This window comes from Panulirus ornatus, chromosome 36, assembly GCF_036320965.1.
Source record: "Panulirus ornatus isolate Po-2019 chromosome 36, ASM3632096v1, whole genome shotgun sequence".
Classification (NCBI taxonomy): Eukaryota; Metazoa; Arthropoda; class Malacostraca; order Decapoda; family Palinuridae; genus Panulirus; species Panulirus ornatus.
In genome coordinates this window covers 18,958,254-18,977,573 of record NC_092259.1, presented here as the reverse complement: position 1 = coordinate 18,977,573, position 19,320 = coordinate 18,958,254, and the positions used below count along the sequence as shown (strand labels likewise).

At 41.6% G+C, this 19,320-nt stretch overlaps 1 protein-coding gene across 35 annotated transcripts in view; it reads left to right on the top strand.

The window, feature by feature from the left end:
• LOC139760425 (aminopeptidase N-like) overlaps positions 1–19,320 on the top strand; it is a 194,928-nt gene that overhangs the window by 81,356 nt on the left and 94,252 nt on the right. For all 35 annotated transcript variants that reach the window (XM_071683657.1, XM_071683658.1, XM_071683656.1 and 32 more), the window contains one exon: positions 15,851–16,028. In XM_071683657.1, the coding sequence (XP_071539758.1) occupies positions 15,851–16,028 (178 nt within the window). The remainder of the gene's footprint in view (positions 1–15,850; positions 16,029–19,320) is intronic.

Below are 19,320 nucleotides of genomic sequence, written 5' to 3'. Positions count from 1 at the left end.
TCACCCATCACTATAAGGCGTTCCTATGCACTTTGTTCGTATTCATATATCTCCGCGTTGTACAGTTAGGTTCGGTAAAATGCTATCTGCTGGCTATGTGAGCCTGTTGGGAAATGACCGGTGTAGACCCCGTTCTTCACCAACGTGAGACGAAGGGTATTGGAGTACATAGTATTCGAATAGTTGTTTTCTATTAGCCAGGTCCATAGCCTAGCGGTAGCATTCCCGCCTATGGCACAGGGGTCCCGGGTTCGATCCTGGCTGTTGGAGGATTGTATGCTATATATATATATATGAATATATATATATATGAATTTATATAATGTATATATAGATATGTATAAATATATATACATATATGAATTTATATATTGTATATATTTGCTTTGCTTTGTCGCTGTCTCCCGCGTTTGCGAGGTAGCGCAAGGAAACAGACGAAAGAAATGGCCCAACCCACCCCCATACACATGTATATACACACACGTCCACAGACGCAAATATACATACCTATACATCACAATGTACACATATATATACACACAAAGACACATACATATATACCCATGCACACAATTCACACTGTCTGCCTTTATTCAGTCCCATCGCCACCTCACCACACATGGAATACCATCCCCCTCCCCCCTCATGTGTGCGGGGTAGCGCTAGTAAAAGACTACAAAGGCCTCATTCGTTCACACTCAGTCTCTAGCTGTCATGCAATAATGCCCGAAACCACAGCTCCCTTTCCACATCCAGGCCCCACACAGCTTTCCATGGTTTACCCCAGACGCTTCACATGCCCTGATTCAATCTACTGACAGCACGTCAACCCCGGTATACCACATCGATCCAATTCACTCTATTCCTTGCCGCCTTTCACCCTCCTGCATGTTCAGGCCCCGATCACACAAAATCTTTTTCACTCCATCTTTCCACATCCAATTTGGTCTCCCACTTCTCCTCGTTCCCTCCACCTCCGACATATATATCCTCTTGGTCAATCTTTCCTCACTCATTCTCTCCATGTGCCCAAACCATTTCAAAACACCCTCTTCTGCTCTCTCAACCACGCTCTTTTTATTTCCACACATCTCTCTTACCCTTACATTACTTACTCGATCAAACCACCTCACACCACACATTGTCCTCAAACATCTCATTTCCAGCACATCCACCTTCCGGCGCACAACTCTATCCATAGCCCACGCCTCGCAATCATACAACATTGTTCGAACCACTATTCCTTCAAACATACCCATTTTTGCTTTCCGAGAAAATGTTCTCGACTTCCACACATTCTTCAAGGCTCCCAGGATTTTCGCCCCTTCCCCCACCCTATGATTTACTTCCGCTTCCATGGTTCCATCTGCTGCCAGATCCACTCCCAGATATCTAAAACACTTTACTTCCTCCAGTTTTTCTCCATTCAAACTTACTTCAATTGACTTGACCCTCAACCTTGCTGTACCTAATAACCTTGCTCTTATTCACATTTCCTCTTAACTTTCTTCTTTCACACACTTTACCAAACTCAGTTACCAGCTTCTGCAGTTTCTCACATGAATCAGCCACCAGCGCTGTATCATCAGCGAACAACAACTGACTCACTTCCCAAGCTCTCTCATCCACAACAGACTTCATTCTTGCCCCTCTTTCCAAAACTCTTGCATTCACCTCCCTAACAACCCCATCCATAAACAAATTAAACAACCATGGAGACGTGACACACCCCTGCCGCAAACCTACATTCACAGAGAACCAATCACTTTCCTCTCTTCCTACACGTACACATGCCTTACATCCTCGATAAAAACTTTTCACTGCTTCTAACAACTTGCCACCCACACCATATATTCTTAATACCTTCCACAGAGCATCTCTATCAACTCTATTATATGCCTTCTCCAGATCCATAAATGCTACATACAAATCCATTTGTATATATATATATATATATATATATATATATATATATATATATATATATATATATATATATATATATATATTGTTACAAATTCAATACTTATTCAGGCAAGGTCGCCAGTAACATATGTTACAAATACTACTGTTCCATGTCTTGCAAGGACGTTATAGATTTGTCAAGTTGCACAACTCAGGATAACACAATAATAAAGTTATGGGATTGAATTAAAGACCAGCATTACATTAAATCTACTTATAATTAAAGAATTCAAGTGTACAAAGATAGGCACATAAATCAAGCATGAAACATTACGTTAACATTGAACATAAGAGTTAACATTGAACTTAAGATAACATTCGTACATGACTTAACATTCCAGATAAGATTTCAAGCCAGGAGTTCTCTTTCCTCTAAGGCAGTTCTTCGATAACATTACACTGATAATTATAACGGGCTTACAGCACAACACTTGGGTAATGGGCTTATAACACAGCAGGGCTTACAGGCTTACAACACAACAGGACTTACAGCAGGGGTGGACCACTTACCTCGCTGGGCTAGAAAGAGAGAGACTCAGCGGGTGTCATGGGTATATATTACAGTAAAGACAAGCGTTCCCTGCTAGCTATACAACCTTACATTTTGATTGGCTATGAGCCTCAGTTATATTCTGATTGGTTGGAGGAAACAGTCACACAGAACTGCGTAGATCACCCTCCCTCTTGTAAGCCTACAGGGATGACATGTCCTGTACGGGTGGTGAAATATTCCGCAGCTGATGACAACTTAATCCCCCCGCCTCGGAGAAGGGTCGGGGTGCTCGAGGACAAATGACCATTTGGTTTCAAAATTAAATTAAAATTAAATTATTACGCCTAATGCTTGGTGTGAACTGAAGCTCCGAGGACGTCTCAGAAGGAGGCCTTAATCCACGTCCTGATAAGAAATAACATACACAAGGACACACACACGTTATATACGCGAACATGTGAGCACAAACACACGTGTTCCGTGACAATATATATATATATATATATATATATATATATATATATATATATATATATATATATATATATATATATATATATATATATATATATATATATATATATATATATATATATATATATATATATTCATATTTATATATATATATATATATATATATATATATATATATATTTATATATATGTATAAATATATAGGGGAGGGAGCGGGGTGCTGGAAATCCACCCCTCTCGTTTTTGTTTTTTGTTTTTTCTAAAAGAAGGAACAGAGAACAAGGCCAGGTGAGGATATTCCCTCAGAGGCCCAGTCCTCTGTTCTTAACGCTACCTTGCTAACGCGGGAAATGGCGAATAGTTTGAAAGAAAAGAGAGAAAATATATATATATATATATATATATATATATATATATATATATATATATATATATATATTATTTCTTACTTTTTTCATATGTATGTATAAGTATATGTGTGTGTGTGTGTGTGTATATGTGCGGGTGTATGTGTATGTATATATATATATATATATATATATATATATATATATATATATATATATATATATATATATATATATATATATATATATATATATGTATATATATATATATATATATATATATATATGTATATATATATATATATATATATATATATATATATATATATATATATATATATATTTTTTTTTTTTTCTTTTTTTTTTTATACTTTGTCGCTGTCTCCCGCGTTTGCGAGGTAGCGCAAGGAAACAGACGAAAGAAATGGCCCAACCCCCCCCCCATACACATGTACATACACACGTCCACACACGCAAATATACATACCTACACCGCTTTCCATGGTTTACCCCAGACGCTTCACATGCCTTGGTTCAATCCACTGACAGCACGTCAACCCCTGTATACCACATCGCTCCAATTCACTCTATTCCTTGCCCTCCTTTCACCCTCCTGCATGTTCAGGCCCCGATCACACAAAATCTTTTTCACTCCATCTTTCCACCTCCAATTTGGTCTCCCTCTTCTCCTCGTTCCCTCCACCTCCGACACATATATCCTCTTGGTCAATCTTTCCTCACTCATTCTCTCCATGTGCCCAAACCATTTCAAAACACCCTCTTCTGCTCTCTCAACCACGCTCTTTTTATTTCCACACATCTCTCTTACCCTTACGTTACTTACTCGATCAAACCACCTCACACCACACATTGTCCTCAAACATCTCATTTCCAGCACATCCATCCTCCTGCGCACAACTCTATCCATAGCCCACGCCTCGCAACCATACAGCATTGTTGGAACCACTATTCCTTCAAACATACCCATTTTTGCTTTCCGAGATAATGTTCTCGACTTCCACACATTTTTCAAGGCTCCCAAAATTTTCGCCCCCTCCCCCACCCTATGATCCACTTCCGCTTCCATGGTTCCATCCGCTGACAGATCCACTCCCAGATATCTAAAACACTTCACTTCCTCCAGTTTTTCTCCATTCAAACTCACCTCCCAATTGACTTGACCCTCAACCCTACTGTACCTAATAACCTTGCTCTTATTCACATTTACTCTTAACTTTCTTCTTCCACACACTTTACCAAACTCAGTCACCAGCTTCTGCAGTTTCTCACATGAATCAGCCACCAGCGCTGTATCATCAGCGAACAACAACTGACTCACTTCCCAAGCTCTCTCATCCCCCACAGACTTCATACTTGCCCCTCTTTCCAGGACTCTTGCATTTACCTCCCTAACAACCCCATCCATAAACAAATTAAACAACCATGGAGACATCACACACCCCTGCCGCAAACCTACATTCACTGAGAACCAATCACTTTCCTCTCTTCCTACACGTACACATGCCTTACATCCTCGATAAAAACTTTTCACTGCTTCTAACAACTTGCCTCCCACACCATATATTCTTAATACCTTCCACAGAGCATCTCTATCAACTCTATCATATGCCTTCTCCAGATCCATAAATGCTACATACAAATCCATTTGCTTTTCTAAGTATTTCTCACATACATTCTTCAAAGCAAACACCTGATCCACACATCCTCTACCACTTCTGAAACCGCACTGCTCTTCCCCAATCTGATGCTCTGTACATGCCTTCACCCTCTCAATCAATACCCTCCCATATAATTTACCAGGAATACTCAACAAACTTATATATATATATATATATATATATATATATATATATATATATATATATATATATATATATATATTTTTTTTTTTTTTTTTTTTTATACTTTGTCGCTGTCTCCCGCGTTTGCGAGGTAGCGCAAGGAAACAGACGAAAGAAATGCCCCCCCCCCCCATACACATGTACATACACACGTCCACACACGCAAATATACATACCTACACAGCTTTCCATGGTTTACTTCAGACGCTTCACATGCCTTGCTTCAATCCACTGACAGCACGTCAACCCCTGTATACCACATGACTCCAATTCACTCTATTTCTTGCCCTCCTTTCACCCTCCTGCATGTTCAGGCCCCGATCACACAAAATCTTTTTCACTCCATCTTTCCACCTCCAATTTGGTCTCCCTCTTCTCCTCGTTCCCTCCACCTCCGACACATATATCCTCTTGGTCAATCTCTCCTCACTCATTCTCTCCATGTGCCCAAACCATTTCAAAACACCCTCTTCTGCTCTCTCAACCACGCTCTTTTTATTTCCACACATCTCTCTTACCCTTACGTTACTTACTCGATCAAACCACCTCACACCACACATTGTCCTCAAACATCTCATTTCCAGCACATCCATCCTCCTGCGCACATCTCTATATATATATATATATATATATATATATATATATTATCCCTGGGGATAGGGGTGAAAGAATTCCCACGCATTCCTCGCGTGTCGTAGAAGGCGACTAGAGGGGACGGGAGCGGGGGGCCAGAAACCCTCCCCTCCTTGTATTTTCTAACTTTCTAAAATGGGGAACAGAAAAAGGAATCACGCGGGGAGTGCTCATCCTCCTCGAAGGCTCAGACTGGGGTGTCTAAATGTGTGTGGATGTAACCAAGATGTGAAAAAAGGAGAGATAGGTAGTATGTTTGAGGAAAGGAACCTGGATGTTTTGGCTCTGAGTGAAACGAAGCTCAAGGGTAAAGGGGAAGAGTGGTTTGGGAATGTCTTGGGAGTAAAGTCAGGGGTTAGTGAGAGGACAAGAGCAAGGGAAGGAGTAGCAGTACTCCTGAAACAGGAGTTGTGGGAGTATGTGATAGAATGTAAGAAAGTAAATTCTCGATTAATATGGGTAAAATTGAAAGTTGATGGAGAGAGGTGGGTGATTATTGGTGCATATGCACCTGGGCATGAGAAGAAAGATCATGAGAGGCAAGTGTTTTTGGAGCAGCTGAATGAGTGATGGGTGATTTGAACGCAAAGGTGAGTAATGTGGCAGTTGAGGGAATAATTGGTATGCATGGGGTGTTCAGTGTTGTAAATGGAAATGGTGAAGAGCTTGTAGATTTATGTGATGAAAAAGGACTGGTGATTGGGAATACCTGGTTTAAAAAGCGATATATACATAAGTATACGTATGTAAGTAGGAGAGATGGCCAGAGAGCGTTATTGGATTACGTGTTAATTGACAGGAGCGCGAAAGAGAGACTTTTGGATGTTAATGTGCTGAGAGGTGCAACTGGAGGAATGTCTGATCATTAGCTTGTGGAGGCGAAGGTGAAGATTTGTATGGGTTTTCAGAAAAGAAGAGTGAATGTTGGGGTGAAGAGGGTGGTGAGAGTAAGTGAGCTTGGGAAGGAGACTTGTGTGAGGAAGTACCAGGAGAGACTGAGTACACAATGGAAAAAGGTGAGAACAATGGAAGTAAGGGGAGTGGGGGAGGAATGGGATGTATTTAGGGAATCAGTGATGGATTGCGCAAAAGATGTTTGTGGCATGAGAAGAGTGGGAGGTGGGTTGATTAGAAAGGGTAGTGAGTGGTAGGATGAAGAAGTAAGATTATTAGTGAAAGAGAAGAGAGAGGCATTTGGACGATTTTTGCAGGGAAAAGATGCAATTGAGTGGGAGATGTATAAAAGAAAGAGACAGGAGGTCAAGAGAAAGGTGCAAGAGGTGAAAAAGAGGGCAAATGAGAGTTGGGGTGAGAGACTATCATTAAATTTTAGGGAGAATAAAAAGATGTTCTGGAAGGAGGTAAATAAACTGCGTAAGACAAGGGAGCAAATGGGAACTTCAGTGAAGGGCGCAAATGGGGAGGCGATAACAAGTAGTGGTGATGTGAGAAGGAGATGGAGTGAGTATTTTGAAGGTTTGTTGAATGTGTTTGATGATAGAGTGGCAGATATAGGGTGTTTTGGTCGAGGTGGTGTGCAAAGCGAGAGGGTTAAGGAAAATGATTTGGTAAACAGAGAAGAGGTAGTAAAAGCTTTGCGGAAGATGAAAGCCGGCAAGGCAGCAGGTTTGGATGGTATTGCAGTGGAATTTATTAAAAAGGGGGGTGACTGTATTGTTGACTGGTTGGTAAGGTTATTTAATGTATGTATGACTCAGGGTGAGGTGCCTGAGGATTGGCGGAATGCGTGCATAGTGCCATTGTACAAAGGCAAAGGGGATAAGAGTGAGTGCTCAAATTGCAGAGGTATAAGTTTGTTGAGTATTCCTGATAAATTATATGGGAGGGTATTGATTGAGAGGGTGAAGGCATGTACAGAGCATCAGACTGGGGAAGAGCAGTGTGGTTTCAGAAGTGGTAGAGGATGTGTGGATCAGGTGTTTGCTTTGAAGAATGTATGTGAGATATACTTAGAAAAGCAAATGGATTTATATGTAGCATTTATGGATCTGGAGAAGGCATATGATAGAGTTGATAGAGATGCTCTGTGGAAGGTATTAAGAATATATGGTGTGGGTGGCAAGTTGTTAGAAGCAGTGAAAAGTTTTTATCGAGGATGTAAGGCATGTGTACGTGTAGGAAGAGAGGAAAGTGATTGGTTCTCAGTAAATGTAGGTTTGCGGCAGGGGTGTGTGATGTCTCCATGGTTGTTTAATTTGTTTATGGATGGAGTTGTTAGGGAGGTGAATGCAAGAGTTTTGGAAAGAGGGGCAAGTATGAAGTCTGTTGGGGATGAGAGAGCTTGGGAAGTGAGTCAGTTGTTGTTCGCTGATGATACAGCGCTGGTGGCTGATTCATGTGAGAAACTGCATAAGCTGGTGACTGAGTTTGGTAAAGTGTGTGAAAGAAGAAAGTTAAGAGTAAATGTGAATAAGAGCAAGGTAATTAGGTACAGTAGGTTTGAGGGTCAAGTCAATTGGGAGGTAAGTTTGAATGGAGAAAAACTGGAGGAAGTAAAGTGTTTTAGATATCTGGGAGTGGATCTGGCAACGGATGGAACCATGGAAGCGGAAGTAGATCATTGGGTGGGGAAGGGGGCGAAAATCCTGGGAGCCTTGAAGAATGTGTGGAAGTCGAGAACATTATCTCGGAAAGCAAAAATGGGCATGTTTGAAGGAATAGTGGTTCGAACAATGTTGTATGATTGCGAGGCGTGGGCTATGGATAGAGTTGTGCGCAGGAGGATGGATGTGCTAGAAATGAGATGTTTGAGGACAATGTGTGGTGTGAGGTGGTTTGATCGAGTAAGTAACGTAAGGGTAAGAGAGATGTGTGAAAATAAAAAGAGCGTGGTTGAGAGAGCAGCAGAGGGTGTTTTGAAATGGTTTGGGCACATGGAGAGAATGAGTGAGGAAAGATTGACCAAGAGGATATATGTGTCGGAGGTGGAGGGAACGAGGAGAAGTGGGAGACCAAATTGGATGTGGAAAGATGGAGTGAAAAAGATTTTGTGTGATCGGGGCCTGAACATGCAGGAGGGTGAAAGGAGGGCAAGGAATAGAGTGAGTTGGATCGATGTGGTATACCGGGGTTGACGTGCTGTCAGTGGATTGAATCAGGGCATGTGAAGCGTCTGGGGTAAACCATGGAAAGCTGCGTAGGTATGTATATTTGCGTGTGTGGACGTATATACATATATGTGTATAGCGGTGGGTTGGGCCATTTCTTTCGTCTGTTTCCTTGCGCTACCTCGCAAACGCGGGAGACAGCGACAAAGTATAAAAAAAAAAAAAAAATATATATATATGAATTTATATAATGTATATATATATATATATATATATATATATATATATATATATATATATATATATATATATATATATATATATACATATATATATATATATATATATAAATATATATATATATATATATATATATATATATATATATATATATATATATATATATATATATATATATATATATATATATATATATATATATATATATATGTATGTATGTATTCCTATGAGTCCACGGGGAAAATGAAACACGAAAATTTCCCAAGTTCACTTTCGTGTAATAATCACATCATCAGGGGAGACACAAGAGAGAAATATAACAGTCAGTTGATATACATTGAAGAGACGAGGCTAGGACGCCATTTGGCTTCGTCTCTTCGATGTATATCAACTGACTGTTATATTTCTCTCTTGTGTCTCCCCTTATGATGTGATTATGACACGAAAGTGCACTTGGGAACTTTTCGTGTTTCATTTTCCCCGTGGACTCATTGGAATATCTTGATCACGCGCAAAATTGTGATCCTTTCCAATATATATATATATATATATATATATATATATATATATATATATATATATATATATATATATATATATATATATATATATATATATATATATATATACATATATATCATCAGTCCTTTTTCAGCACATAAATCTACAAGCTCTTCACCATTTCCATTTACAACACTGAACACCCCATGTATACCAATTATTCCCTCAACTGCCACATTACTCACCTTTGCATTCAAATCACCCATCACTATAACCCGGTCTCGTGCATCAAAACCACTAACACACTCATTCAGCTGCTCCCAAAACACTTGCCTCTCATGATCTTTCTTCTCATGCCCGGGTGCATATGCACCAATAATCACCCACCTCTCTCCATCAACTTTCAGTTTTACCCATATTAATCGAGAATTTACTTTCTTACATTCTATCACATACTCCCACAACTTCTGTTTCAGGAGTATTGCTACTCCTTCCCCTGCTCTTGTCCTCTCACTAACCCCTGACTTTACTCCCCAGACATTCCCAAACCACTCTTCCCCTTTACCCTTGAGCTTCTTTTCACTCAGAGCCAAAACATCCAGGTTCCTTTCCTCAAACATACTACCTATCTCTCCCCTTTTCACATCTTGGTTACATCCACACACATTTAGACACCCCACTCTGAGCCTTCGAGGAGGATGAGCACTCCCCGCGTGACTCCTTCTTCTGTTTCCCATTTTAGAAAGTTAATACAAGGAGGGGAGGATTTCTGGCCCCCCGCTCCCGGGAATACCTGGTTTAAAAAGCGAAATATACATAAGTATACTTATGTAAGTAGGAGAGATGGCCAGAGAGCGTTATTGGATTACGTGTTAATTGACAGGAGCGCGAAAGAGAGACTTTTGGATGTTAATGTGCTGAGAGGTGCAACTGGAGGGATGTCTGATCATTATCTTGTGGAGGCTAAGGTGAAGATTTGTATGGGTTTTCAGAAAAGAAGAGTGAATGTTGGGGTGAAGAGGGTGGTGAGAGTAAGCGAGCTTGGGAAGGAGACCTGTGTGAGGAAGTACCAGGAGAGACTGAGTACAGAATGGAAAAAGGTGAGAACAATGGAAGTAAGGGGAGTGGGGGAGGAATGGGATGTATTTAGGGAATCAGTGATGGATTGCGCAAAAGATGCTTGTGGCATGAGAAGAGTGGGAGGTGGGTTGATTAGAAAGGGTAGTGAGTGGTGGGATGAAGAAGTAAGAGTATTAGTGAAAGAGAAGAGAGAGGCATTTGGACGATTTTTGCAGGGAAAAAATGCAATTGAGTGGGAGATGTATAAAAGAAAGAGACAGGAGGTCAAGAGAAAGGTGCAAGAGGTGAAAAAGAGGGCAAATGAGAGTTGGGGTGAGAGAGTATCATTAAATTTTAGGGAGAATAAAAAGATGTTCTGGAAGGAGGTAAATAAAGTGCGTAAGACAAGGGAGCAAATGGGAACTTCAGTGAAGGGCACAAATGGGGAGGTGATAACAAGTAGTGGTGATGTGAGAAGGAGATGGAGTGAGTATTTTGAAGGTTTGTTGAATGTGTTTGATGATAGAGTGGCAGATATAGGGTGTTTTGGTCGAGGTGGTGTGCAAAGTGAGAGGGTTAGGGAAAATGATTTGGTAAACAGAGAAGAGGTAGTGAAAGCTTTGCGGAAGATGAAAGCCGGCAAGGCAGCAGGTTTGGATGGTATTGCAGTGGAATTTATTAAAAACGGGGGTGACTGTATTGTTGACTGGTTGGTAAGGTTATTTAATGTATGTATGACTCAGGGTGAGGTGCCTGAGGATTGGCGGAATGCGTGCATAGTGCCATTGTACAAAGGCAAAGGGGATAAGAGTGAGTGCTCAAATTACAGAGGTATAAGTTTGTTGAGTATTCCTGGTAAATTATATGGGAGGGTATTGATTGAGAGGGTGAAGGCATGTACAGAGCATCAGATTGGGGAAGAGCAGTGTGGTTTCAGAAGTGGTAGAGGATGTGTGGATCAGGTGTTTGCTTTGAAGAATGTATGTGAGAAATACTTAGAAAAGCATATGGATTTGTATGTAGCATTTATGGATCTGGAGAAGGCATATGATAGAGTTGATAGATATGCTCTGTGGAAGGTATTAAGAATATATGGTGTGGGAGGAAAGTTGTTAGAAGCAGTGAAAAGTTTTTATCTAGGATGTAAGGCATGTGTACGTGTAGGGAGAGAGGAAAGTGATTGGTTCTCAGTGAATGTAGGTTTGCGGCAGGGGTGTGTGATGTCTCCATGGTTGTTTAATTTGTTTATGGATGGGGTTGTTAGGGAGGTAAATGCAAGAGTTTTGGAAAGAGGGGCAAGTATGAAGTCTGTTGGGGATGAGAGAGCTTGGCAAGTGAGTCAGTTGTTGTTCGCTGATGATACAGCGCTGGTGGCTGATTCATGTGAGAAACTGCAGAAGCTGGTGACTGAGTTTGGTAAAGTGTGTGGAAGAAGAAAGTTAAGAGTGAATGTGAATAAGAGCAAGGTTGTTAGGTACAGTAGGGTTGAGGATCAAGTCAATTGGGAGGTGAGTTTGAATGGAGAAAAACTGGAGGAAGTGAAGTGTTTTAGATATCTGGGAGTGGATCTGGCAGCGGATGGAACCATGGAAGCGGAAGTGGATCATAGGGTGGGGGAGGGGGCGAAAATTCTGGGGGCCTTGAAGAATGTGTGGAAGTCGAGAACATTATCTCGGAAAGCAAAAATGGGTATGTTTGAAGGAATAGTGGTTCCAACAATGTTGTATGGTTGCGAGGCGTGGGCTATGGATAGAGTTGTGCGCAGGAGGATGGATGTGCTGGAAATGAGATGTTTGAGGACAATGTGTGGTGTGAGGTGGTTTGATCGAGTGAGTAACGTAAGGGTAAGAGAGATGTGTGGAAATAAAAAGAACGTGGTTGAGAGAGCAGAAGAGGGTGTTTTGAAGTGGTTCGGGCACATGGAGAGAATGAGTGAGGAAAGATTGACCAAGAGGATATATGTGTCGGAGGTGGAGGGAACGAGGAGAAGAGGGAGACCAAATTGGAGGTGGAAAGATGGAGTGAAAAAGATTTTGTGTGATCGGGGCCTGAACATGCAGGCGGGTGAAAGGAGGGCAAGGAATAGAGTGAATTGGAGCGATGTGGTATACCGGGGTTGACGTGCTGTCAGTGGATTGAATCAAGGCATGTTAAGCGTCTGGGGTAAACCATGGAAAGTTGTGTAGGTATGTGTATTTGCGTGTGTGGACGTATGTATATACATGTGTATGGGGGGGGGGGGCCATTTCTTTCGTCTGTTTCCTTGCGCTACCTCGCAAACGCGGGAGACAGCGACAAAGTATAAACCCACCCACATACACCCAAACCCACCCACATACACATGTATATACATGCACGTCCACACACGCACATATACATACCTATACATCTCAACGCTTTCACACAAAGACATATACATATATACACCTGTACATAGTTCACACTGTCTGCCCTTATTCATTTCCGTCGCCACCCCGCCACACATGAAATGACGACCCCCTCCCCCCCGCATGTGCGCGAGGTAGCGATGGGAAAAGACAACAAAGGCCACATTCGTTCACACTCAGTCTCTTGCTGTCATGTATAATAAAACGAAATCACAGCTTCCTTTCCACAACTAGGCCCCACAAAACTTTCCAAGGTTTACTCCAGACGCTTCACATTCCCTGGTTCAATCCATTGACAGCACGTCGATCCCAGTATACCACATCGTTCCAATTCACTCTATTCCTTGCACACCTTTCACCCTCCTGCATGTTCAGGCCCCGATCACTCAAAATCTTTTTCACTCCATCTTTCTACCTCCAATGTGGTCTCTCACTTCTCGTTCCCTCCTCCTCTGACACATATATCCTCTTTGTCAATCTTTCCCCACTCTTTCTCTCCATGTGACTAAACAATTTCAAAACTCTCTCTTCTGCTCTCTCAACCACACTCTGTTTATTACCACACATCTCTCTTACCCTTTCATTACTTACTCGATGAAACCACCTCACACCACACATTGTCCTCAAACATATTTTTTCCAGCACATCCATCCTCCTCCGCACAACTCTATCTATAGCCCACGCCTTGCAACCATATAACATTGTTGGAACCACTATTCCTTCAAACACACCCATTTTTGATTTCCGAGATAACGTTCTCGCCTTCCACACATTTTTCAACGCTCCCAGAACTTTTGCCCCCTCCCCCACCCTATGACTCACTTACGCTTCCATGGTTCCATCCGCTGCCAAATCCACTCCCAGATATCTAAAACACTTCACTTCCACCAGTTTTTCTCCATTCAAACTTACCTCCCAGTTGAATTGTCCCTCAACCCGACCGTACCTAATAACCTTGCTCTTATTCACATTTACTCTCAGCTTTCTTCTTTCACTCACTTTACCAAATTCAGTCACCAACTTCTGCACTTTCTCACCTGAATCAGCCACCAGCGCTGTATGATCAGCGAACAACAACTGACTCACTTCCCAAACTCTCTTATCCACAACAGAGTGCATACTTGTCCCTCTATCCAAAACTCTTGCATTCACCTCCCTAACAACCTCATCCATAAACAAATTAAACAACCATCGAGACATCACGCTCCCCTGCCGAAAACCAGCATTCACTGAGAACCAATCACTTTCCTCTCTTCCTACTCGTACATATGCCTTACATCCTCGATAAAAGCTTTTCATTGCTTCTAAGAACTTGCCTCCCACACCATATATTCTTAATACCTTCCACAGAGCATCTCTATCAACTCTATCATATGCCTTCTCCAGATCCCTAAGTGTTACATACAAATCCATTTGATCATACAACGCTGTTGGCTGATTCGGGTGAGAAACTGCAGAAGCTGGTGACTGAGTTTGGTAAAGTGTGTGAAAGAAGAAAGCTGAGAGTAAATGTGAATAAGAGCAAGGTTATTAGGTACAGTAGGGTTGAGGGACAAGTCAATTGGGAGGTAAGTTTGAATGAAGAAAAAACTGGAGGAAGTGAAGTGTTTTAGATATCTGGGAGTGGATTTGGAAGCGGATGGAACCATGGAAGCGGAAGAGAATCATAGGGTGGGGAGGGGAGAAAAGTTCTGCGAGCGTTGAAAAATGTGTGGAAGTCGAGAATGTTACCTTGGAAAGCAAAAATGGGTATGTTTGAAGGAATAGTGGTTCCAACAATGTTATATGGTTGCGAGGCGTGGGTTATAGATAGAGGTGTGCGGAGGAGGGTGGATGTGCTTGAAATGAGTTGTTTGAGGACAAAATGCGGTGTTAGGTGCTTTAATCGAGTAAGTAATGAAAGGGTAAGTGAGATGTGTGGTAATAAACAGAGTGTGGTTGAGAGAGCAGAAGAGGGCGTTTTGAAATTCTTTAGTCACATGGAGAGTGTGGTTGAGAGAGCAGAAGAGGGTGTTTTGAAATGGTTTGGTCACATGGAGAGAATGAGCGAGGAAAGATTGACCAAGAGGATATATGTTTCAGAGGTTGAGGGAACGAGGAGAAGTGGGAGACCAAACTGGACATGGAAAGATGGAGTGAAAAAGATTTTGAATGATCGGGGCCTGAGCATGCAGGAGGGTGAAAGGCGTGCAAGGAATAGAGTGAATTGGAACGATGTGGTATACCGGGGTCGACGTGCTGTCAATGGACTGAACTAGGGCATGTGAAGCGTCTGGGGTAAACCATGGAAAGTTCTGTGGGGCCTGGATGTGGAAAGGGAGCTGTGGTTTCGGTGCATTATTACATGACAGCTAGAGACTGAGTGTGAACGAATGGGGCCTTTGTTGTCTTTTCCTAGTGCTACCTCGCACACATGAGGGGGGAGGGGGATGGTATTCCATGTGTGGCGAGGTAGCGATGGGAATAAATAAAGGTAGACAGTATGAATTGTGTACATGTGTATATATGTATATGTCTGTGTGTGTATATATAAGTGTACATTGAGATGTATAGGTATGTATATTTGCGTGTGTGGACGTGTATGTATATACATGTGTATGGGGGTGGGTTGGGCCATTCTTTCGTCTGTTCCCTTGCGCTACCTCGCTAACGCGGGAGGCAGCGACTAAGCAAAATAATAATAATAATAATATATATATATATATATATATATATATATATATATATATATATATATATATATATATATATATATGCTAATAATATATTACTTCTCTTAAGAAGCTAACCATATCTTGAGAACATTATCATATGTTTACAGTGTGGTCACGTGAGTCTGCCATTGATCAGGCCAGCTACGCCCTCCAGACAGGACCTGAAGTTCTAACCTTCTTCGAGAACTACTTCAGTATTCCATTCCCGCTTCCTAAGCAAGACATGATTGCTATTCCAGATTTTTCGGCTGGCGCCATGGAAAACTGGGGCCTGATCACGTACAGGTAATGTTAAATGTAATGTCAGATTATGATTGTGATGACCATCATTATCTTTACTCTGTCATCAACAATACTGGCGGTGTTGGGTAATTATCTTAACCATCTTTATATCATGTTGCATGTAGCGGTTAGCAGCAGGAAGTTGGTCTTAGGACTCTGGTGTCTAGTTCAAGTATGTTTATCTTTTGTCTATAAATGTGTACTTTTTTTTTTAGCATGTAGACACATATGCAAGAGTGGATAATGTGACAATTAAGATATGATGTGGTGTATCGGGGACCTGGGGCAGTGAATAAGAAATATAAATAGTTTGTGGTGTCGTGTCCTGAAAAGGGATTTGTGATTGGAAATACTTGATTTATAAAGAGGCTTATACATTAGTATACATGATGGAATACATCAGTATACATGCTGGGATACATTAGTATACATGCTGGGATGCATTAGTATACATGCTGGGATGTTTTAGTATACATGCTGTCATACTATAGTTTACATGGTGAGTAGAAAAGATGGGAAAGAGGCATCACTGGACGATATATAATTGATAGGCGTACGAAGGACCAACTTGTGGGTGCAAATGTTATGAAAGGAGAAGGTGGTGGGCTGTCTGATTATTGCCTGGTGGAAGCCAGGGTGAAGGCTTGGAGGAACTTGGAAATGAGGAAATGGTATGGGTGGGGAGAGGGTTGTGAAGGTGAGCGAACTTGGAAAAAGGGCTTCTGTGAAGCGATACCAAGAGAGATTGTGTGTAGGATGGCATCAAGAGGGAGTACCTGAAGCTTGGGGTGTGGATGAGGAATGGAAGGTAGTCTGGATAGTCGTGCTTACGCGTGCGAGATGCATGTAGGATGCGGAAGGTAGGAAGTGGACAGTAGAAGGGGCAGCGGGTGGTGGAGTAAGGGAATTAGTCGCTTGTGAACGAGAAAAGAAATAGGTACCAGCGTTATTTGCAGGGAGGAAACGCATGTGACTAAGAGATGTACCAGAGAAAGCGGCAGGAGGTCAAGATAAAGGTGCAGGGGCTGAAAAAGAGAGCAAATGAAAGGTGAGTGAGTATCAGCAAACTTCAGGAAGAAAAAGAAAATTTTTCGGAAGGAGGTTAGTAGTGTGAGGAAAACAAGAAAATATATGGAAACATTGGTGAAGGGGCAAATGGGAAAGTGGTAACAGACGAAAATGAGGTGAAGAGGAGTTGGAATGAGTATTTTGAATGGTTGTTAAATGTGTTCGATAAACGGATGGCGGATATGGAATGTTTTGTACGTGGATGTATATGAATTCTTAGAAAGTGGTTGGGTGAAAGGAGAAGAGGCTGTGAACACTTTGAGTAAGATGGAGTGCAGCAAAGCGGCTGAAGTGGATGGGATTGCAGTTGAATCAGTTGATCAGTTAGGATTTTCGCTGTATGAATGAACCATGCTGAAGTGCCTAAGGATTGGCGGAATGCCTGTATAGTGCTACTGTATAAAGGCAAGGACGCCAAAAGTAAATGTTTACATTACAGAGGTATAGGTTATCAAGTAAACCTCCCTAAGTTATATGGGAAAATGATGACTGAGACAGTGGTAACAGGATGACAGCTTCAAATGAGGAAGAAGCAATGAAGTTTCCGGACTGGTATGGGATATGTGGATCAGGAACATGCGTTGAAGAATATCTGCAAGAAATAACTGAAGAAACAAAAGGATCTGTATATGGCGTTCACATACCTGGAAAAAACGATTGATAGGAATGATAGAGATATTATGTAAAAGGCGTTTGGAATCTATAGTATAGAAAGAAAGCAGGTTGAAGCATCAAAGAGCCTTTATCAAAGGAGTAAGGCATAAGTGCGAGTATGAATAATGTGAGTGGAAAGTTGAATGGCTCCAGGAAAAAAAAGTCACCCCTCTAAAACTCTTGCATTCACCTCCCTAACCACCCCATCCATAAACAAATTAAACAACCATGGAGACATCACACACCCCTGCCGCAAACCTACATTCACTGAGAACCAATCATTTTCCTCTCTTCCTACTGGTACACATGCCTTACATCCTTGGTAAAAACTTCTCACTGTTCCTGGCAGCTCTCCTCCTAAACCGTATATTGTTAAGGCCTTCCACAGACCATCTCTACCAACCCAATCATATGTCATCTCCAGATCGATAAATGACACATGTAAATTCATCTGTATTTCTAAGTATTTCTCACATACATTCTTCAAAGCAAACACCTGATCCACACATCCTCTACCACTTCTGAAACCACACTGCTCTTCCCCAATCTGATGCTCTGTACATGACTTCACCATTAATCGAGGAGGATGAGCACTCCCCGCTTGGCTCCTTTATCAGTTTCCTGTTATATAGATCAAGGTACAAGGAGGGTAGGGTTTCCAGCACCACGCTCTCGCCCCTATATACGCCTTTTACAACACGCAGGGAATACTTTCTCTCCTACCTCAGAGATGATACAGGATCTCACAATATAAGATAGTGTTAGGTTAGCCCAATAGAGCAACGGCATATTTCAACATAAAGCTGCCTTTGATTACCACATCGCCTGGGAAGGAGCTAAAACCATAATGGCTAAATCAAACTGTGGAAGAAATGTAATTGAATCATTGCTGATCTCTGGCACATTTGATCGCAATGCGAAAATATCTTTTGGCCATTCTACATGAGACAAAGTAATAACTGAACTAATCATTCAGATGTATCCACCAAAATAATCATGTTCAAAGACAATGTATTTTTTCTTTCCAGCAATGATAGTACACATATATATATCCCTGGGGATAGGGGAGAAAGAATACTTCCCACGCGTTCCACACGTGTCGTAGAAGGCGACTAAAGGGGAAGGGAGCGGGGGGCTAACTTTCTAAAATGGGAAACAGAAGGAGTCACGCGGGGAGTGCTCATCCTCCCCGAAGGCTCAGAGTAGGGTGTCTAAATGTGTGTGGATGTAACCAAGATGAGAAAAAAGGAGAGATAGGTAGTATGTTTGAGGAAAGGAACCTGGATGTTTTGGCTGAGTGAAACGAAGGTCAAGGGTAAAAGGGAAGAGTGGTTTGGAAATGTCTTAGGGAGTAAAGTCAGGGGTTAGTGAGAGGACAAGAGCAAGAAAAGGAGTAACAGTACTTTTGAAACAGGAGTGGTGGGAGTATGTGATAGTGTAAGAAAGTAAACTTTATATTGATATGGGTAAAACTGAAAGTTGATGGAGAAAGATGGGTGATTATTGGTGCATATGCACCTGGGCATGAGAAGAAAGATCATGAGAGGCAAGTGTTTTGGGAGCAGCTCAGTGA